This window comes from Neofelis nebulosa, chromosome 14 (assembly GCF_028018385.1).
Source record: "Neofelis nebulosa isolate mNeoNeb1 chromosome 14, mNeoNeb1.pri, whole genome shotgun sequence".
NCBI lineage: Eukaryota > Metazoa > Chordata > Mammalia > Carnivora > Felidae > Neofelis > Neofelis nebulosa.
Window position 1 is genome coordinate 3436143 of NC_080795.1, and position 23687 is coordinate 3459829.

General features: G+C 36.2%; 1 protein-coding gene across 5 annotated transcripts in view; it reads left to right on the top strand.

The window, feature by feature from the left end:
* Positions 1-23687, top strand: part of SNTG1 (syntrophin gamma 1) — a 900934-nt gene that overhangs the window by 691467 nt on the left and 185780 nt on the right. For all 5 annotated transcript variants that reach the window (XM_058699165.1, XM_058699168.1, XM_058699169.1 and 2 more), the window contains 2 exons: positions 2045-2127; positions 8688-8818. In XM_058699165.1, the coding sequence (XP_058555148.1) occupies positions 2045-2127; positions 8688-8818 (214 nt within the window). The remainder of the gene's footprint in view (positions 1-2044; positions 2128-8687; positions 8819-23687) is intronic.

Here is a 23687-nt window from a genome sequence, read left to right on the forward strand (position 1 = left end):
GACTGTCTTTTCCTCCCCAACTCTCAGAGTTAAAAGTCCTTTAGCTTCAACAGTACTTTGATTGAGAGAGGAGGGAACTGCGGGTCCCCTCACTTCTTCACCGTGTTCCAAGATTGATATGGTGTATTTTTGAATATTTATTTGGAATGCCAAATTGAGCTTGTATTCCCAGGATAAACACTACATGGTGATAAAAAAAAAATTATTGCTGGTTTCAATTTGCTAATATATTAAGACTTTTTTGAAAACAAATGTTCATGAGGGATATCCATATATACATCTTGTTAATGTTTTAGTGGGATTTTGGTGGCAGGGTTTTTAATGTTTTCATGTACGTTGTGCAGTGGTAACTCCTCTTTATTTCCACAAAGAATTTGCTTAACAGTAATAGTATATTTTTCTTAAATCATTTAGTAAACTCACCAAAGAAGCAATCTGAGCCTAGAATTATAGTTTTTATTTTGTCTGAATTAATCTCTTAAGTGCTTATAGGACTTTTTCTGATACTCTTTTCTTCCTTTGTAAGCTTTGGTAAAATGTTTTTCAAGATTTTTTTTTTTTGCCATTTTAACTAAGTTATGAATTTAATTGCATGAAGTTATTCGTCATATCATTTTATTATTCCTTTTAAGATTTGTTGACTTGCTTGACTTGCAATAATACTACCTCTTTTGTTCCTGATATCAATAACTTGTATTTTCTCATTCTTTTGTTCCATCACTTTTGCTATGGGTTTTATTAATCTCTCCAAAAAAACCCATTTTTGTCTTGGTTAATTTTGTCCATTCTTTTGTTTCAATCTTATTATTTTCCACTTCACTTTTATTGTTTTCTATCTTCTATTTACTTTGATTTATTTTCTCTTTCATACCTAACTTCTTAAGGTGAAAGCATAGATCATTAACTTTGTACCTTTCTTTTGTGCATTCGTTTAAATCTTGGAATATCACTGACAAGACTGCTTTAGATCTGTCACAGAATTTGACATATAATTTTATTCTGCTCAAAATGGATATAAATTTGAAAGTAATATGTTTATGCATTAGAATAGTGTCTCATAAAAGAAAATGCAGATAAACATCAAAAGAAAAATTAGCTAAAACAAAGTATGAAATCCTTAAGATTTAAAAAGTAGAAAAACTATATTCATGCTGGTTTGGAGAAAAGCCTGTGATCCTCTTCTTAGCACCAGGAAAGCTATGGAACTTTAGAGTGATAAAAATGGAAAACAAAATCACTTCCTTTTTCAACACATTAGTCAATGTTAGGAGTGTCACCTAGGACCTCTCATGTTTGAATTTAAGTATAAGATTTAAATAAAAATTGGGAGTCAATTATATCAATAGTACATATTTATCAACATTTGCACCTTCAAAATGTGTAATGTTTTCAAATAATGTAATTCATCAAAAATCAAGAAATACGTATTCAATCCTGACTGTAAAAATTACTGCATTGTGAAAGCTGAGTTTAAGACACCCATTACTCATACTTAGGTTTCTCGTGAGAATCTGATATGAAGCTCTTTAGTTTCAATTTCACCAATTTAGATAGCATCAGTGAAGGTACTTCCAATTATAGCATATGCCAAGAACATTTATAAAGAAAGAGCCCATGCAAACTTTATTTGCATCATGGAAAATGGTGGTAACTACCAATATGATTTGAAAGTAGGTTGAAACGTGACAGTGAATAGAACTTTGTAGATGAACCAAATTCTGCACAATTGTAAGTATGGGTCATAAGCATAGGTCACTTGGGAAAATGGAATTCAATAGCAGTTCTACAAGGTTGTGTGCTTTTATTAATAAAGCTTCGCATCATTTCTGAAATCAAAGATAAACACATGGGTATCCTTCAGGGTCCCATTTTAGTCACTTAGCCTACTTGCAAAACTGTGTCTTTCATAGAAGTGAGGTAAAAATATATTTTAGTAACTGATTTCATGGTATTATCGAGGATCTGGAAACATACAATGTAGAATGCAGTCTAGCATATTTTGGTGTTCTGACCAGTGGGGTGTTGTGATTTTTTTTTCCTGCAGGTGCTCCAAGTGACCAGAGCAGTGGTACCTCCTCTCCTCTTTGTGACAGTGGGTTGCATCTCAACTATCATCCCAACAATACAGTAAGATGGCCAAGGCATATTCAGACTAATAAGGAGATAACACAAAGAAAGGCGGAAAATATGTGTGTGTGTGTGTGTGTGTGTGTGTGTGTGTGTGTTCCTATTTTCCTATTTTCCAAAAACTGCTATTGAATCTCATTGCTCTGATATAGTTGAAGTCCTTGTTTGCTTCATCCTTTAAGAATCAGGATAAACTAGGGGACATCTGGGTGACTCAGTCGGTTTAGTGTCCGACTCTTGGTCCACCTCACAAATCTCGCAGTGAGTTCGAGCCCTGCAGCTCTGTGCTGGCAGTGTGGAGCCTGCTTGGGAATCTCTCTCTCGTCTCTGTCTCTGACCCTTCTTTGCTTGTGTGCTCTTTCTCTCTCAAAATAAATAAGTAAACTTCAAAGAATTAGGATAAACCAGGAAAAAATAAATAGGTCAATTATTAATTTTTAAAAATTTCTTGATGCTTTTGTTTTTTGTTTTTGTTTTTGTTTTTGTTTTGTTTTGTTTTGTTTTTAAGAGAGAGAGAGAGACAGAGCACAAGCCGGGGAGGAGAAGAAAGAAAGGGAGACACAGGATCTGAAGCAGGCTCCAGGCTCCAGGCTGTCAGCACAGAGCCTGACTTGGGGCTTGAACTCATGAACCATGAGATCATGACCTGAGCTGAAGTAGGAGGCTTAACCGACTGAGCTACCCACGTGCCTCAGTCAATTATTTTTTAATGTCATTTTTCTCCTCTTAGGTCTGCATTAAGCCTTTTGCAAGCTAATGAGACTAACTTCGTGAGATCACGTAACATCATGTAATCATTTTATCATAGTGCATATTATATGTAATTTCATGCTATAAATGATTTGACATGATTTTTATCATTTTTCCCTTGAAATCATTTAGCTGAAAGTAGCTGTTTAATTTTCCTTTTGGTAAGATTTCTTAACGATCTGCCGGCATACCAGGAAATTAACACAAAGCGAGAAAGATCTGACATCATATTAAAACATAATGAATGTTAAACTACACATGTATTTAATCACTGATAAAATTGGCATGTTTGTTTTATATACATTTAATAAAACGTTAAATTTCCTTTTCCACTTGTAGTTTGGAGCAAGCAAGTTTTTTTGTTTGTTTTTGTTTTGTTTTGTTTTTTAATAAACATGTTTGAACTCCTTATATTTCACCCTTCAAAACGTTCACACATCTTCAAGTCAAAGCAGTTTTCTCAGGTTACGTGCGAGTCGAACTTTCCGCCGGGATCACAAACATGAAGAGCAGCAGAGCAGATATTAAGCAGGAATTTATTTTTCTATTCTGCATATTAGGTTATAAAACACCTGTAGCTTCTGACTTGGATGATTCGTCTTCCACTTGAAATTCTTGCCCTAATTGTGGCATTTTATTCCTTTTGAGCATCTCCAACCTCCATTGTACCTCACTGCATCACTACTGTTCTTTACCTGCGTGCCTTAGGTACTCGAGTCCTTTTATAGTTTTATTATTTCTTTGCTCCCAAAGAGGAACCCTTGTCAAGACCAAGGGTTACCTCTACCTGCATCAACCAAGCACATCTGGGTGTATTTAATCCGATCTCGTCTCTTATTTTTGTTACCAGCGAAATAATTGTCACATTATAGATGACATTTAAAACACTGATCTTCAGAAGGTGGCAAGATCTGAGTAGTTTCGACATTGATTTCCTAATGAGTAAATAAATAAATACATTCTGTGCCACCATTACCACACTTCTCAATTAGTTGACTTCCAGTCTCCAAACAAATCTTCACGTCTTACCTCTGGAACCGCTCACCTTCTTTCCTTACGATCTAGATGCTCTTGGTGCTTCTGATGCCCTTCCAGTCCCCTTTACTGGGCTGGTGCACCTACTACCCCCAGCTGCTGTGAGTGCTGGTTACCTGCCCCCCAAACTGCCCCATTCACTGCTGACCTCTCTTGTAAGGACCCTCTGCCTAGGAATCTGGAATCACCACTCCCGGGGGATGGCTGCAGCCTACAACATGAGGCCTCTCTTCAGGAGTTTCCATCTCTGGCGAAGTTGCCCCCTGTCTCATCCACTGCTTCCCTCAGTCCTCACAGGTTTCTCCTGCGAACTCTCCCTTCTCATCTCATTGACCCAAAGTCCCCATCTTAGCTCTGCTCCTCAGACACGAAGGAAGAGCTCCTTGACTTCAGAGTGGAGGAAGCTGTTTAGTCATATTTTTACTCTAATTCTTGTCCTTGTACCCTTGGATTCCTTTATGATAATGAGAAATAGAGAAGTCACCATGGGTGGGCTATAGGTAAGAATCAGTCAGGTTTTAACTTATCCCACTGACATACATTAAAACATGTATGAAATTGATTTCATGAACTGTGCCTGTATGGTGTTGCTTGCTATTATGTCCTCCCTTAGAAAGGCATAATTAAAACAAGAAAATCACTCAGTAATTCTATAACATGACTGTTCCAGGTAAATGCAGCTATATAAAATAAAAAAAACATTGTCATAAATTTTCCTTACAGGGATTATGTCTTTCCATTTTCAAGAGGCCTTTTGTTTGGCTTTTAGCATTAGGGTCGGACATTATTTTGGCATCCCTGAAGATCTTTAAGTGCAAGCGAATTCATGATACTTACCATGATTTTAGAGAATAAAGATCCAGACATATGTAAATTGACATAGAGTGCATTAAATTAAAAAAAAAATCAATGTGTTTCAATTAAATGAATTTTTGCTGAGAACCTACTTTTTGGAAACACTTTTCTGGGTACCATGGGGAGAAGTTAATTGTGTTTCCTGACCCAGAAAGTTTAAAATTCAGATCTATAGACAAATGCATAAAATTAACTACGATAGAAGCAGAAAAAGAACAACGGATATAGCCTTCTGATATCAGAGAGAAGGGCTGCTAGAGACTTTGAATATCGGACTTAATTGAGCTCAACAAACATTGAGGGACCACAAACCAAATTTTGTTCTGATGCCTATCATGGAATAAGGGTTCAGGCCCGATCAGATCATACCGACTTACCCAGCCGGGTGCTATCCTGTGTTTCTCTTCTATAAGGTGTGGAGAGTACAGGATATTGCTTCTCAAAGATTTATAAAATTAGGAGCACTCAAAGGCATGCTTTCTTCTGACCCATCAGTAAATAAATGAACAGTGAGAACTGGGAAGGAAGTATGTACTATGAGACATATTTTCCACAGAATGTGTGCACGTTATAAATAGTCTCCTGAAGGGAAACATTCAATTCTCTGATGTGTCTAAATCTTTAAGTCTATCCTGGACGAGGCAACCCATTGTTTTAATTTCTATGCCTTAATTATTCTCTGAAGCAAATTTTGAGTAAGTAGGCATGAATTCTGTTTTCTGAAACAGCATTTTAAGCATATGGGAAAATATTTTAACATTACCCCATCTTCTTACTAAAAATATAGTCTAGTCCTTCTAAGGACCCCAGGTCACCAATTTTAGGGGATAAAAGAGTCCTTTGGTTTGCCAGCCAATATGAAAAAAAAAAAAAGAATTTGTTTTGCGTCCACCAGAAGACTTAAATTCAGATAATTAGCTAACCAAATTCTGAGAAATGTTTTTCATAAGTGTATACCTTTAATGAATATTTTTTTACGCCAAGTCCTTAACAAAATCCAGATCAGCATTTTGCTCTGTATTCGATTCTATTTTGGTATGATGCTATTCTGGAGTGGCAATTGCATGGCAATATACTTTAAAATGTGTTAACTTTGGGGAAAAGAATCTATTTTAAAGCAAAGAATATCTAAATATTATTTTTCCATTCACATTATTAATATTCTAAGAAACAACATTCTTGACATTGAAGAACAAAGCTCCTGAAAAGTAGTGGTGATCCTTGAAATTAAAAAAAATGTTGGTTCTAGCTCATATGTAATTAAAAACAACCCTAAGACTACTGTTAAAGAAAAAACTAGAAAGAAAATTTTATTCAACTTTCACAATTAAATAAAGATAAATAATCTTCAAAGAGCACTGTATATTCCATTATAAATAAAAGATCTATAAAATGAAATTAAAACTGAAAGTTTCAGTAGCTGAAGTGGGACTGACTTATTTCATATTTTTTATAAGGAGGCAATATAAAAGAAAGTGACAATGACAACTTTGTTCATGAAAGTATCAAGGTGCAGTGCTACATCAAAGACGTGTCAAATTTCACACGTATTTTCACACTTGAAATATTTCATTTCATATGTTCATAGAAGACTATGAAGTCATATAAAACATGATTTGTAAAACTTCCCATACTCGTGTGTTGGTGATTACCATTGTCCTCAATAATCCATCGCTTCAGTCATTATGTTCTGTTACGGTTTCTATGTCATTTGTTTGAGGAACATATAAAGTGAGGGGAACTATTTGTACTTTTCAAGAAAGAAGAGGAACCATCATCTTTAAATAATTTGCCTAGAATCATGTAGCCAAAGAGTGAAATAATCATGACAAAAATCCTAATTATTCTTTGCATAGTTTCACTTGCAAGTATGACTGGTAAATGTTGTGCGATGAGAGATGTGATGGCCCTAGAATCTTAAAGATGTAGATCCGAATGGATCTGCCTAGCACTGTCATTTGCAACCTGGCTGACTTGGGTCAATTATTTACTGTAAAATTTCTCAGGAGAGCCCCATGTGCACGGGGTCCTGTGAGTGGGTTCCAGACATACTCTGATATGTGCTTAATAGTCATTGGTAGACCCTGGGACACTCTCATTCCCTATGGTCTGCTCTGACCACAGAAACCTAGTCTACGTACCCTAGTATGTTACTCAGGATCATTATTTCTTCGAGTGCCTTCATGCAGAAAAGGTGGGGAAGCAATAATTTAATGGGCCTTAAAAAAGCTTTAGGTTTTTCTTTTGTAAGAGGAGACTTTTAATAAGCTTATCATTGGAGATAGGCACAATAAAACACAGATCATTTAAATAAATTGCTCCTAGGTTAAAGGACTCGTCAGTTGGGAAATTGGCATTTTGGAACCCAGGTGATCTGATTCTGATTCAGAGCCTGAGCCTTTGTCACCCTGTTGTATACTGCCACCTAACTGACCTCATTTCACGTGGTGACCATCTATAACATGAGACATCAAGGCCAGAAGCAGGATTAACATGAAACCTACGTTTGTGCCTTTGCAGTCACAAGATAAGCATTAAAACCTAGGTGTCTTGGAGACCAATCACCAGTAGGGAGCCCCTCACTGGATGGTCTTAGCAAGGCTGCTCTTGCCTTCCTACCCAGTGTCCTCAACAACTGGAAGGATTTAGTAGATATTTACTGGCACAGTGGGTGCATTAACATAATAATGCCAAACAACATGTGACCTTTAGTGAAAACAGTGAAAGCAATTTTGAAGAAATTAATACCTTAAAATGTTAGAGGTGTCTGACTGGCTTAGTCAGGGGATCCTGGGACTCTTGATCTCCGAGTTCTGGGTTTGAGCCCCCTGTTGGGTGTAGAAATTACTTAAAAATAATATCTTAAAAAAATGTTAATGATAATATTGAGACTAATGGAGTTTCAAAATCTAGACTAAAATAGAATTTCCTAACATCATCACTCAAAAATTATAGAACCTATAGAATATAAAGAAATCAGATCATGCCTTGGCCCTTACAATCCATGCAAACTTAAATATCAACATTATTCCAGGTACTGCTGCCAGGAAGAAATTTTAAAGTAAAGCTGAAATAATGAAAGAAGCGTGGAACATCATCAAGTGTGAAAAGCCCAAATTTTATTCAAATATATGTCTCTTCTATACATAAGGAAAAAGACCCAAACTTCTTTTTTTTTTAATTTTTAATGTTTATTTATTTTTGACAGAGAGAGAGGACAGAGAAAGAGAGACAGACAGAGACAGAGCATGAGTCGGGGAGGGGCAGAGAGAGAAGGAGACACAGAATCTGAAGCAGGCTACAGTCTCTGAGCTGTCAGAGCCCAATGTGAGGCTTGAACTCACGGACCGCGAGATCATGACCTGAGCCGAAGTCAGACACTCAACCGACTGAGCCACCCAGGAACCCCAAAAGACCCAGACTTTTAATGAAACTTAAAATACATGTAATTTTAAACCAGCAGTGGTTGATTTAACATCACTTTAAAACAATATAAGAACATACAATTTATTGGGTAATTGAATGAACGACAACTTATTCTTATATTTGTCACTCATTACTTCCTTGTAACTTGTCCCATATTTCCATTCCTGAATGAATTCAGTTCTGTCACCCTTTTATTTTTTTCTCCCTTCTCCCCACTCCATTTTTTCATAGGCTTTCCCTGCCATTCTTCATCCGCATTATTCCCTCCTCATTTTCTTATATGGTTCCATTAATAAGGAAGTTGAAAATACAAATTTATTGGTCATGAATACGGATTCCTTTCTGAGGCATTCTATAAATGTCTTTTGATTATTTAGGGGGAAAAAACGATCCATCAAATGGAAAGTGTTCATAACATAGGAACTCAAAACACAGAAATGAAAAAAAAAAAGAAAAAAAGAAAAAACCAGTACTGATTGTTTGTATTCTTTCAGGACACGTTGTCATGTTCTTCCTGGCCAACATCTCCAGGCTTGAGATGGGAAAAACGATGGTGTGACCTTAGGCTGATCCCACTGCTTCATTCACGTTTCTCTCAGTATGTGCCTGGGACAGACTTGAGTCGGTGAGTTCACACCAGTGAGTTCTGATTTTCTGTTCACTGAAAAGAGGCCTGCAACCAAACTTTTAACATCATATGGCTTACGATTTTTATTCGCAGCACATTTCTAATGGTAGCAAGAAGACTAAAAAAAAAAAAAAAAAACCAATAGTGTAACTCAAACATTTATGAATCTGATGATAAAAGACATCCAGTTAATGCCCTGACTCTGCTACTAACTTGCTATAATGGATTCAGTGTCCTTAATAGATACGGTTTTATTGGGTTTTGTTTATTTATCTTAGTTTTAATGTTATTTTTTTCAAAGAAATTGTATAGTTCTTTTAGATAGCAAGATTTATCTTCGTGTACTTGATAATATTCTCATATTATTATCTTTTCAAATAAGCATAGACCCTAAGTGATGTCCTTTTTATTATTGAATATGTTTCTCTCTTTTTGTCTTGGTCGTTTTTGCCATGGGGTTGTAACTTTTATTCATTTATTTTTTCAAAAGCCTAATCTGGGGTTTTGTTGAAGCTCTTCATTATGTGTATGTATTATAAATAATGAGTTTCTGCTTCTTTCTTGATTGCTTTCATTCCATAAGTTCTTAGGCTTGACTTTTTGTTCTTCTAGTTTCTTGAGTTGGATGTTCTAGGGGTCCAGAAACTTCTCTGTAACAAGTGGTGTAGTAAATATTTTAGGCCTTGAAAGGCCTTAATATCTCTGGCACAATTATTGAATTCTGCCTTTGTTTCATGAAAACAGCCACAGACATTATATAAATGAATGGGTATGGCTGGATTCCAATAAAACTTTATTTATAAAAAAAGGTGGCAGGCTACATTTGATCTATAGGCCATAGCTTGGCAACCTTCGGTTTGATCATTAATTTTTCAGACTTTCTTTGCTAATATATGTAGTCAGCAGTGCACGTTTCCATCAAAGTCTGCTTTAGCTATACTCACAAATTTCAGGATTATATCTTCATTTATTTACATTGCTTTTGAGTGTATCATTTGGTATAGTTTTCTGAGTGGTTACTCAAGGCACTAAAATATACATACAGATTCACACCACAAGTATTGATGATTTATCACTTTGAATGACATACAGAACCATTACTTCCATTTAGTTTCCTGAATCCCCCCTACTTTGTAAGTATAATTATCTTAATTACTTATACAGATATCAAGCACCATATCAGGTGACATTATGGTTTTAGCTTCAGTCATCAGAAATTATCTTAAAAACTTAATGGAAAGTTATTTAAAGTTCTAAGCCTTCTGTTACCATTTCCTTCCTACTTACAAAGTTTATTTTTTAGCCATTCTTTAAAGGTAGTTTAATAGCATCAAATTCTCTTAATTTCCTTTGTCTGAGAATATCTCTTTATTTTATCTTCATTCTGAAGGATAGTTTCCCTGGATATAGAAATCAGAGTTGATAATTCTTGCCTTATATCTGAAAAATGCTCTGCACTGCCTTTGCACCTCCCTGGGCATTCAAATTGGTGCTTCCCTGTGAATAATATGTTCTTTCTCCTTGCTGTTTTCAAAGTTTTATTTTTGTTTTTTTTCTTTTATTATTTGTTTTTGTTTTCAGAAGTTTAATTGTAATGTCTTTGCATGGATTTCTTTGGGTTTATTCTCTCCTGGCTCCGCTCAGCTTCTTAAATCTGTATGTTTGTGACCTTCAGCAAATTGTGGATGTCATTTCTTTAAATGCTTTCTCAGTCCCAGTCTCTCCTCTCTCCTTCTGTCACTTTGTTGATACAATGTTAGATCTTGCATTATTCTTGTACAGATCCCTGAAAATTAATATTTCTTTTTGAAAGTTTATTTATTTTGAGAGAAAAAAAGTTTGAGCAGGGGAGGGGCAGAGAGAGAGAGAATCCCAAGCAGCCTCCACTCTGTCAACATGGAGCCTGATGTGGTTCTCAAGAACCATGAGATTGTGACCTGAGCCAAAATCAAGAGTTGGACATTTAACCAACTGAGCCACCCAGGCGCCCCTTATTCTTCTGGTTTTAAGTCAATTTTCTTTCTGCTAAACAGAATGGGCAAATTCTATTGATCTATCTTTAAGTTCTCCGATTCTTGTATTTTTATTTTTTTTAATGTTTTATTTATTTTTGAGAGAGAGAGAGAGAGAGAGTACAAGTCGGGGAGGGGCAGAAAGAGAGAGAGACACAGAATCTGAAGCAGGTTCCAGGCTCTGAGCTGTCAGCACAGAGTCTGACTTGGGGCTAGAACTCATGAACTGTGAGATCATGACCTGAACCGAAGTCAGATGTTTAAACAACTGAGCCACCCAGGCGCCCCTAAATTCTCTGATTCTATCCTCTGAGTTTCCATTCTGCTATTGAGCCCCTTCAGCATGATTTTGTTGTTGTTGGTGGTGGTGTGTTTTTCAGTTTTATCATGTCCATTTGTGTGTGTGTGTGTGTGTGTGTGTGTGTGTACATATTCTTTTTCTGGCTGAAATTTTCTATTTTTTATTTGTTTCGAGAGCGCTTGTGATTGCTCTTGAAGCACTTTCATGACGACTACATTAAAATACTTTTCAGGTAATTTAAACACCTTATTCCTCTCAGTATTGGTGTCTTTGGATTATCTTCTCTCATTAAAGTTGTGATTTTCCTGGCTTTGGTAAAACCAGTGATTTTTTTTTTACAAATTTCATCCTGGACTTTTTGCCTATTAAATTATGAGCTTCTGGATTCTCTACAGTCTCCTTTTCACAGCAGGCAACCCCTTTGTTGCCGTGTAGTGTGAGGGCTGGATGGGTGTGTGTGTTACGCTCCCTGAATGAGTGCTCATACTGCCTCGATGAAGATGACTGAAATGTAGGTCTGTCTGTCACACCCCTCAGTCGCGCTCCCTAAATCCTGGTGAAAGTCAGATGCCAACCCCATCACACATCGCCCTTGAGTGGGGTGTCAACTTGTCTCCCTGGTTGGCCCTGCTGCCCCCTGGGAGGGTGGGTGAGTGGGGCTGATGTTTGTGGCTTTGTAGCTACAGGACTTTGGTAGAAGCATCGCTCTCCATAGTGAGATCCTGCTGACAGACAGGAGGAGATGGAGGAAAAGCTGAGGGAAGGAGGCCTACCTCCCATCACCGCACTACCCCTTGGTGATGACAGGCAGGAGTGGAGGCTGAGCTTCGTGCTGAGCCATGGTAGTCAACATGCAGGAGAGGCAGAGTACTGATTCACCCCATCTTACACCACCTCACTCAGTTTAATTGCCACAGGGTGGGTGTGGGGATGGAGCTTCCCACTGGACCCCACTGACCCCACTGACATTACCCCAAGGGAAATGGGAATGCTGCCTGCTTCTTCTAGGTGAGGATCAGCTTCCTGCTCGTCCCCTGGAGCACCACCAGCTGGGACAATTAGAGGATGCGTGGAAGACAACCCCCTGCTTGGCCCTGCTGAAACCTGGGAAAAGGGGACACTGGCTCTCTTGATGCTTGATCGAGTTAGGACGTGTTGCCAAAAAGATTGAATGCAGTTGGCCCACTCATGTCTTAGTCCTTTAGGGAGAACAGACTTTCCTGGAACCATTTTTTGTTTGTCTGTTTTTGGTCTTGCTGTTAGTGATTCTGGATTGCAGACTTCTAGAGCACACAGTCCAGGATGTATGGGAGGCAATAAGAAACCCCGTGAGACTTATCACCTTGTTATGCTTCAAGTCCCTAGGTCCTAGGCCATCAGTCTTATCCTTTACCTTTCGTGGACCATCTATACATGTTTTTGGATGTGTCCAATGTTTGTTGGTTTGTTAAGGAGCATTTGGGAGGAATGGGGCTATTTTTCCTTAGCCAGAATTGGAAGTCCACAAGTGTTGATATTCATGGATTTTTTTTTTAGTATTCATTTAGTAATATTTTCTAATTTTTGTTACAATTATTTCTTTGACATGTGGACTGTCTAAAAGTGTGTTGCAGGATTTCAGAATATTTTAGGATTTTATACTTATCTCTTTTGTTATTGCTTTCCTATATAATTTCGTGCTGAATAATTTCAATCCTTTGATACTTATTGAGACTTGATTTCAGTATATGAATAGTTTTGGCAAACATTCCATATGCATTTGAAAGAATGTGTGCTGTCATTTTCTTTAGTGCAGTATCATACATATTTTAACTAGGTCATATTTTTTCATTAAGGGTTCTGATCCTCTGTATCATTAATGGTGTTATCATTAATGGTATTTTTGTCTGTTTATTGTATGAGATATTGAGAAAGTGCATTTCAGTCTCCCACTGTGATGGCAGCTCTGTGTGTTTCTTCTTTTAGTGTGTCAATATTTACTGTATACATTTAATTTTATATTATTTGATATAAATAGATTTAGAACTCTATGACTTTTTGATATATCACCCTTTTATCATTATGAAATATCCTATATCTCTGAAACTATTTCTTGTTTTCAAGAATTACACCAAAGAACTACTGGCGAATATTTACGTCATATATTCTTTTATCCATTTCTTTCAACTTTGATTAGTCTTACTCTTCAAAATGTGTCCTTTCTAAGCTGTATATATTTTTTCTTGTATTTGTTTTTTTAATTCAAAATAACAACCTTGATCTTCTAGTTGGATTATATCTACCATCTTAGTATTGTTTTCTGTTCAACACTTTCATTTTTTTGCTTTTTATGATTAAACATTTTATCTTGAGATAACTGCATTTTCACATATAGTCGTTAGAAATAGAGATTCTCTTTACCCTTTACCCATTTTCCCAAATGGTGTAACTTCTTACAAAACTGTAGTCCCATACCACGTACAGGAAATGGATAAAATCCACCACTCATTCAGAATTCACGTGTGTGTGTGTGTGTGCGTGTGTGTGTGCGTTGTGTCATTGTACAGAATTTGTTCTCATGTTCACATTCTCTTATCCACCATCATAGTCGCAAACAAGAATTGCTCCAAGAGAACTGTAAGAACCTTTCCGTTACCTTTCTGTAACCATGTCATATCCATCCTCCCCCAGCATGTCCCTGACCTCTGACAACTTATTAATCTGTTCTTCACCTCAATTATTATGTCATTTTAAGAATATTATCTAAATGGAATCTTACATTTTGTAAACTTAATGGATTGAATTTTCTTACTCAGCATCATTCTCTAGTAATTCTTCCAAGTTGTTGCATTTTTCTACTGCTCATTTGTTGTTAATTTCTAATAGTATCCCATGGTATGGGTATACTACATTACAAATATTCACTCCTTGAAGGATATCTGGGTTGTTCCAGTTTTGGGCTATTCTAAATTAAAATGCTGTGAACATTTGTGTATACATTTTTATGTGAACATACATTTTCGTTTCTTTGGGGAAATGCTCAAGAGCTCAATTGTTGACTTGTGTGCTAACAGTATATTTAGTTTGGTAAGAAATAGGTACATTGTTTTTTAGAATGGCTGTACCATTTTAAATTCCGACCAGCATTGCATACATGATCTAGTTTCTCTGCCTCTTTGCCAATATTTGGTATTGTTGCCATCTTTTTAGTTTGCATTCTGATAGGTATGTAGCAATGTATCTTTGTGACATGAATTTGTGTGTTCTAATGATGTTGAAGTTCTTTTCATGTGCTTCCTAGTCCACAAAATCCTTTCTGGTGAAATTTCTTTTGTCCTTTGACTATACTGTAATTAACTTATTTTTTTACTGTTCAGGTTTGAGAGGTTTATTTATATTCAAGAAGAGAGTTCTTTGTCTCAACACACTAGTTTCTGTATTTTATTCCCTTTATCTTTAAAACATTTTTGGAACAATTATATATTTTTTTTATTATTTTTGTTTCCTCTATAATATTGACATATATATCTGTGTGTGTGTGTGTGTGTGTATACACATATATATCCTTTTTTGTTTGTTTTAGTTATTGCCTAAACATTGCACCATATATCATAGTCCATCAAAGCTACAATAACAAAATACCACAGACTGGGTGACTTATAAACAGCAGAAATTTATTTCTCACATGGTTCTGGAGGCTGGAAATCCAAGATCAAGTTACCATCATGGTAGAATTCTATGATGAAGGCCCTTTTCCTCATTCAAATATGTCGTCTTCTCTCTGTGTCCACACAAGGTGGAAGGAGCTAGGGATTTCTCAGAAGCTTCTTTTATAAAACACTAATCTCATTCACGAGAGCTCCACTCTCATGGCTTAAGCATCTCCCAAAGGTTCCACCTACCACTGCCATCACATTAGTCATTAAGATTCCAACATGTAAAGTTTGGGCGTGGGGAAGCAGAGGACACAAACATTCAGACTGTAGTACCATACACGCATGGTTATTGGAGTTTAATACCATTTACTAATTTTTCTTTCTTAAGAAAATGTTAAAAACTTAGAACACTTTAACTCCTTTTTTCCTTTCCTATCGATGGACATATTTCTGATATGATTTTAATTATACATGTATTTTAAATTACTCAAGATATTATATTATTATTTTCATGTAACTCTTCAAATGCATCCTACTTTTAATCTTCCTGTTTTTATTTGTTTCTTCTTTTGGTTTTATTTTTCTTCTGCTTTAACAACTCTCTTAATATTTCTATTAATGATATATATATTTATTACATGTGTTTGTTTTGTTTTGTTTTACTTTAAAAAAATTATACATTTACATGATGTGGAATCACTTAGCTAAAACAATTTATGAGAAAAAATAACTTGTTTGGATGAGTCCAGATGACTCACTACGTTTTTATTTTTATGGTGCCACAATACATCAGCTGCTTTTAGCAATTGAATTAATTACACTCAATAAATATTACAGTAATAAGCAGTTATAAACATAGCACTATTCAGAGTGGATTGCACAGCAATTCAGATTCAAGAGCTAATTTATTGTTCATTCATTCACTCAATAAATATTGATTTAATGTCTGTAAGAGGAGGTGTTGTGTTTGCTTCTTTCCCTGAAGGAGCTCACAGGCCAGTGGCAATTTCAAGAGTGAGGAGAAAAAAAAAAAAGGATAAATTACTGGCCAATGATGACAAATATAGGAAATTATTTATCTTGGTTCAAAACCTGGGATGTTATTTGTAAGTTGGTTTTGCCAAGGCCCATAATTTTAACTTCAGTGATAAAATACCTCTCATATATAATTGCAACAAAGTTGTGTCACTGTCATCTACCACTGTGTAGGCATGAATTAAAACGTCACAATGGTTTTATCAGTGATAGAACAGTTTATGTTCATCTATGGTAATGACCCTGATTTAGAAATATATATATCAGATTTCAATTCTGAAGTGTCATAATGTTGCAGAAAATTGTAATGTTGGGGTATTAGAATGGGAAGTAGAGGTTGTGGGAATTTTGTCTATTTTTAGTTATGCTTAATTTTCCTTATATGAGAAAATTGAATATATTGAGTATATAATTTTATATGTATATTATGTACTATATATATTTGAATTTTAGAAAAATAGTATTTATCTCCATGTATCATTCAGTGTTTAGTATGCTTTATGGCTCAAAAGCACTCAATAAATGCTTATTAAATTCGTTTTAATGAGGAAGAATTCCATCTCTCTGTTTTTGAGCAGGACTATCATCTACTGCATGCTTTTCAAACAGTATGGAAATCAATAGTAGTGAAATAAAGTCTCTCGATTTACATGGATACATTTAGAAATTCCAATGGGTTTCTAAATGGATTCCAGCAGAATCACTCTTGCCTTTCTGAGAGTGCTCAGTCTTTTTCTTCTGAGGTGAGGATATTTGAGTTGGTGCCATTTTTTTTTTAGGCATCTATATATGAAGTTTAGTATCCAAGCAGAGAACAAGGATGGGATTGTGAGAACTTTCATTCACCATGCAAGAGTCTTATCAAATGAATTGTAATGATAAGGACAAATATGAATGTAGCTCAAGTCTACACTCAGTTCATGATTGCTCATTGAAGGATGGGACTTTCTAGGAATGTATAGTTTAGGGGATCTCAGGAGGAAGTGGAACAGGTGATTGCATAAAATAGAAAAGATAAATAGTGGGAAGAAGAGGCCTAACTATAATACTATAAAAACAGAATATATTGTAAACAGGGTTTTAAGGTGAAGAGAGTGGTTGGTTGTACCAACTACAGAAAATAAATACTGAAAGGACTCAAAAAGTAATTAATTTTGGAGTGACATAGGCTGGAATCATTTCTGGAGTGAATTGGATTGAAAAATAGTTGGTTATAAGAAGAATATTGACAGTAAAGAAAGGGAAACAGTGTGTAAAGGATATGCTAGCATGATGAGGGGGGAAAGAGGGTGTATCATTACCCTTCCTATTCCATTGTTCTCCTGTTACATGGGGTCCCATACACATGGATCCAGTGTGACTGAACTGCTTGACTCTTCCATTTTCACGGATAGGCCAACAGGTCTACAAGGACTGTGCTTCATGTAAACCAGGAACAACCTATGATTTTCAAAAAATAATTAACATTAAGATCTTACTTGATTTCACCTATCCATGAGCCATACAAGTATCCCTTTGTCTAGCACAATCTTCATATATACTCCACTTCCTCACCCTTGGTTTACAAACTGGCCCCCTTACATGAAGGGCAAGGAAAGACCTAAGAAAGAGGAAGACCACTCCAAATTGGTGGGTGGCAGGTTTAATAAGAAAAGGAACTTACTTATGAGGTTTGTCTTGGGTGGCTGCAAAATGAATAGATCTCTGCACCCACCCAACAGAATCTTAAAGTTGATATGCAGGCTTTAATTGAGTTCAGTCATGCATACCATCCAGATGGTTTCAACAACACCTTACTTTCTCAAGGTGATATCCCTGGAACAGTTCTCACTGAGGGAATGGTCGGCAGAACGTACATTCCTAGGACAGGGCAGGGGGTAAGGAGCCTTCGATAGCCTGGGTCTAGCTTGTGTGTCAACTGGCAATCTTGTCCGCTCCATAACCCCTTCTAATACCTCCTCCTACAAAATTGTCCTGTGGGGTTAAGGGAGAAAGTGAAATAACTTCTTCAAGACATATAACTCTCTTGGGGAGCCTGGGTGGTTTAGTCTGGTGAGTGTCCGACTCTTGATTTTGGCTCAGGTCATGATCCCAGGGTCATGGGGTAGAGCCCCATGTCGGGTTCTGTGCTGAGTGTGCAGCCTGCTTTGGATTCTCTCTCTCTCAAAGAAAAAAATATAATAAAAATAATAAAAAAATAAATAAATAAATAAATAAAATGGATAAGGTGTTGTTTTTTTTTTTTTAAATGATAGATACCTCTCTCTCTCTCTCTCTCTCTCTGGAAAAGCTAAAACTTCTTTTGGATGACTCTGCACCAACTTTGCATAGTTTTTTCAGCCTAGGGAAAGTTATCTTGTCGTATATTCCCTACTTATTTCATTTCTCACGTTTACGACATACTTATTGATACTTCAATGATACAAACCTAACAATTACATTTTAACATTTTCTATAACCAGAGAAGGATAGAGTCCCAGTAAACTTGAGTATCTCTAGAAAATTGAAAAAAAATGAATAAGCAATAACCCTTAAAAGAGCATATTCCAGTAGGTTTTAGGTGTAGATAAAAGATTTCTGATTGATAAAATTAAAAAAAAAGATATATTTCCTAAACCCCTAAAATTTTAACAAAAGGTACCAGATATATCCAAGAGTTGGAACTCAAGAGTATCTTTTCGGAATGACATAAAGAAAGGCAGGATTCACAAACTGAAGAAAGACAAACTATGGGAGAGATGTTACAAGGAACAGGATTATCCAGTTGTGTGAGATCAATAAGATGACTGCTACATAAGCCAGAGAATCTGCAATGTATATAATGCAGTGAGGGTAGAAAGATAGCAAAGTAGATCAGAGGTACTAAGGGTCCTGATAACCAAACCAATTGCATCGAGACTCCTTTGCACAAATTATTAACTTCTCCAGGGATGTCTGACACATTAGGAAGAAAAAGCTTTACATTTAGTTAAATTGAAGTTATTGAGTGCTGGTAATTCATAAGGTAGAACAGCTGGAGGTCAAAAACAGCAGGAATTTCTGGGACTGGGAAAAACACAATTGGTATGGATGAACAGAGAACTCAGTCTGGGGAGGAATGCAAATATATACTGAATGGATTTATGGACAAATACAATTAGAAGGGTTAAAAAAGATGAAAAAGAATAAGATAATTAAGTGGTGATGGAAAGGAAAAGATTATAGTCAAAGAACAAAAAATGTCAGGATTTATGTCTGGCATTGTAACTATCTTGAATGACAACCATATCTTAAATTATCAAAAGCAATGGCTTGCTAAAATGAAGAAAAGAAAAGAAAAGATAGATTAGGAAGAAAAAAATAAAACATCTGCTTTGTTTGCAGATGGCATGATAATCTATGTAGAAAATAAAAAAGAATCGACAAAATATTTGTGTAACTAGTAAGTGATAACAGCAAGTATGAATGAATATACGTATATAATATATATTATATGTATATGAATCTATACGAGGAAAACTACAAAACTGTGGTGAACAAAATCAAAGGAGAATTAAATCAATGGAGAGATATTCCATGTTCATCTATAGGAAATCTTGATATTGTCAAAAGCCTATTGTTCCTAACTTGATCTTTCGATTCCATGCAATTTCAGTCAAAATCCTAGCAGGTTATTTTGTGATTTTTTTTTTCTTCAAAGAGTCAGAGCCCAGAATAGCCGATGCAATATTCAAGAACAAGAACGGTTAGACAGCTGATACTGCCTGACTTAAAGACTTAGCGAAACCTGTTATAATCCAGATGGTGTGGTACTGCAAAATAATAGACAAATAGATCAATGGAACAGAACAGAAGGCCCAGAAATAGACTCCAAGGGACACAGTCAACCGATGTTGACAAAGAAGCAAAGACAACACAATGGAGAACAGAGTCTTTTCAACAACTGGTGTTGCAACAACTGGACACCCATATGCAAAATAATGAATCTAGACAGGGACCTTATACCTTTCCTAAAAATCAACCCCAAAAGGATCAGAGAGCTAAATGTAAAGTATAAAACTACAAAAATTTGAGAAGGTAACGGAGGCAAGAACCTGGATAAACTTGGGTGCGGTGATGATTTTTCAATGCAACACTGAAAGCATGGCCTGTGAAAGAAAGAATTGATAAGCTAGACTCCATTAAAATTAGTAATTTATGGCTACAAAAGATAATGTCAGTAGAATGAGAAGAGAAGCTATGGACTGGGAGAAAATATTTGCAAAAGACAAAAGATTGTTACACAGAAACGAAAGAAAGAAAGAAAAAGAAGAAGAAAGAAGAAAGAAAGAAAGAAAGAAAGAAAGAAAGAAAGAAAGAAAGAAAGAAAGGAGGGAGGGAGGGAGGGAGGGAGAAGGAAGGAAGGAGGGAAAGAAGGAAGGAAGGAAGGGAGGGAGGGAGGAAAGAGGAAGAAAGAAAAATGCAGCTCTTAAAAGTCAACAATAAGAAAACAAACAGCCCCGCTAAAAAAATAAGCCAAAACCTTAACAGACACCTCACCACAGAAAATATGCAAAGGGAAAGTAAAGGCATGAAAAGATGCCCCACATCATATGTTATTGGGGAAATGCAAATTCAAACAACAATGTAATGCCAGCATACCCATGAAAATGACCAGAACCCAAGACAGTGACAACACTAAATGCTAAGGAGGATGTGGGACTCTAGGAACTCATTCACTGCTGGTGGGAACTCACTATGGTCCAGCCGCTTCGGAAGTCATCCGGCAGTTTCTTACAAAACTAAACATAATTCTTACCATGCGATCCAATAATCATATTTCTTGGTATTTGGATATTTCATATCCATATTTCTCCTCCATATTTCTTGGAGACAAAACTTATGTCCATACAAAAACCTGCACACAGGTGTTTATAGAAGATTTATTCATAATTCCAAAACTTGGAAGCAAGATATCCTTCAGGTGGATGGATATATAAGCTATATATTCCTGATAATGGAATATTATTCAGAACTAAAAGGAAATGGACTATCAAGTCACGAAAAGACATGAGAGTGCCATAAATGCATATTACTAAATGAAATAGTCAATCTGAAATGCCTACATGCTGTGTGATTCCAACCATATGACAGACATCCTAGAAAACGTAAAACTATGGAGACAGTAAAAAGACTAACGGTTGCTGGGGTAGGGGTGTGACAGGCAGATAGGGGAAGAAATTAAGAAGCTGAGCAGAGAGGATATTTAATGCAGTGAAAATACTCTGTATGATGTTATTATGAATGGATACATGCCATCATACCTTTGTCCAAACACACAGAATGCAGATCCAAGAGTGAACCCTAATGTAAACTATGGACTTTGGGTACTAATGATGTGTCACTCGAGGTTCATCAACTGTAGCAAATGTAGCATCTAGTTGAGGGATGTTGATATTGGGCAGGGAATATATGGGAAATCTCTGTACTTTCCCCTAAGTTTGGCTGTGAACCTAAAACTGCTCTTTAAAAAAGTCTTAAAAATGCAAGAGATGAGGGACAAATGTTGCTATCTTTATTTTACACACAGAGAAATTAGAGGTCAGAAAGTTACATAGAATTAAGTGATTTGCAATAACTTTGCAGGTAATAAATAGAGCGAGACAACAGAAGAGTTTTTTAGACAAGAGGAATACTGGGGAGGGGACGACATAGTTGCATAAAATTGCAGGGCTTGTTTAAGTAATGATGAGTTATTGTGTTTCAAATCATGAAACGAATTGGCTATTTAAACCTTGGAAAATAGGTAACAAAATGGTTTGGGAGAGTTCCTCATATATTTCCCCCAAAAGTTAAGGTTTTGAACCTGAACAATAAAAGCTCTGATGAGGCATTCAACCAAGGTAGCATGCCCAGAGCAGAAATAATCCTGAACTTGGTGAATGTGAATTGAACTCAACAAGAAATAGAACAAATTGATGTAATCACTAACTTAAGTGCTTTTTAAATTTTTTTTCCTTTCCTTTACCACCCCCCCCAAATAATTAAGTACCAAATCAAGTAAATGGCCTCTTTTCAACATGGTCTGAGTCAATGTTCTCTCCTGGTATACAGAAAACTACTCTCTGGAAGCAGACTTGTATCATTGTTCACCCTGAGTATTGCAATGCCCTCCTACATCCCTCTTGGCTTTATTATCATCTTTTCCCATCTTCTTAACCACCACAGAGAGATCTATACCAACAGGAGCTTTCCTTCCAATCCTTGAATGTTTCCATTGGCTCCCCCTGACTTTTCAGATTAGGTAGAAATGCTTTGCAAAGCTCTTAATGATCAGGCTTTACTTTATGGCCAACTACGTGACCTGTTGCTTCTCCATATGCACTTCGTCCAAACCAAACAGCCCACGTTTCTCTCAACATGTCCCTATTTGCTTTTGGAGGAGCTATCTCCTATTTGAATGTTTTCCCTTCTCTTGTGCCTCGAAACCCTTCGACCAGTGAGATCCCAAACTCTGAAGTAATTTTGATTCTCTCTTCCTCAAATTCCATTTTTAAAAAAGTGTCACAGCCTTTCTAATGCCTTTATAAAGCCCTTGAGCTAATTGCTTTCTTTTTCACTGTGATGAGCACTTTATTTCAGTTCCATATCATATCCCTCTTTAGCAGTCTTAATACTGGTAGCCCTCGATAGAAAGTCGGATAGTTGCCCTCTGGGAACTCTGAGCCCCCTGCCCTGCATACATAACCCTCCTGTTCTGAACCTGCCTGCTTTTCCATGCTGATCCGCCGTCTTCCTCATGGATGTGGGCTATCCAGCCACTCCACACTGCTGTATTTTGGTGTCTGTGGTTCTCAGTCTTTGTGCTTTGAAGTGCCTTCTGTCTCTGTTTTCTCCTGTTCCCCCCTCACAAATTTAATGTCTTCCTACATATGCCTTCATGAGGTAGATTCACCAGTGCGTCAAAATGTGAACTATTAACAGTGTTAATCAGACATGTGTGTAAATTTATATGCACATAAGTTATATTGAAAATTATGTACGAACTTTGTAGTCAGCAGAATATTGTTCACACAAAGGGAAACTAAGCTTGTATTTTTAAAAAATGCATCGAAATTCAGCAAAGTTTGAGAATAATTTTCATTGCCAGAGCAATGACCCAGAATCCTTAGAAAAATATAAAAATGTTGAGCAGAGAGCAGAAAGTTAATCTAAATTTGAAACTTCAGGTTATCTAACCCTAATATTGTACCTGGTTTTTCAGCACGTGTGTGTTGTGCACGCATGTGGGTATTCTAAGAATCATAATTCTGTCTGGGTATCCTCAAGACTGCTACAAATACTGTTCAAGTTTAATGACTCACAATACCAAATAAGCAGTTAATGCAGTCTATTGATTTCAAAATGTATACCATCAAATAAGATGAAGCAAAAAAGCTTTTTTCCTCCTGATGATCTCTAGTCAAAGAAATGCATTTTCTAAAAGCTAAAAATAAAAGGCAAAAGCACTACAGTTCTTCCTAAGTGCTTGATGTTAAGTCCACTAAACATTCTCAAATATTGCAGTAGGGACCACATATTAATGGATTATTCACAGGAAAATTATTCATGGAGCTTCAGTGATATATGAAAGTTATCTGGATCTCACCAGTTACTCCATAAATACTTGTTAAATCTGTAAAGTACATGATTCTCATTTTCTTCTAGAGGAAACTACTAAGTGTTCTTCTAGAGGAAACTACTTAGTTCGCAACTAAATGAACTAATTTGTCAATACTCTCATTATTTCAATAACGGGCAGAAATGTGACCCAGACTACAATTTTATGATCAGCCTATTTTGGAAGAGGTCATACATAAGCAAAGAAACTATTCAAGTACTTCACTTAAATTCATGAAAGGGTTTCCATCAAATCACTCTGAAAA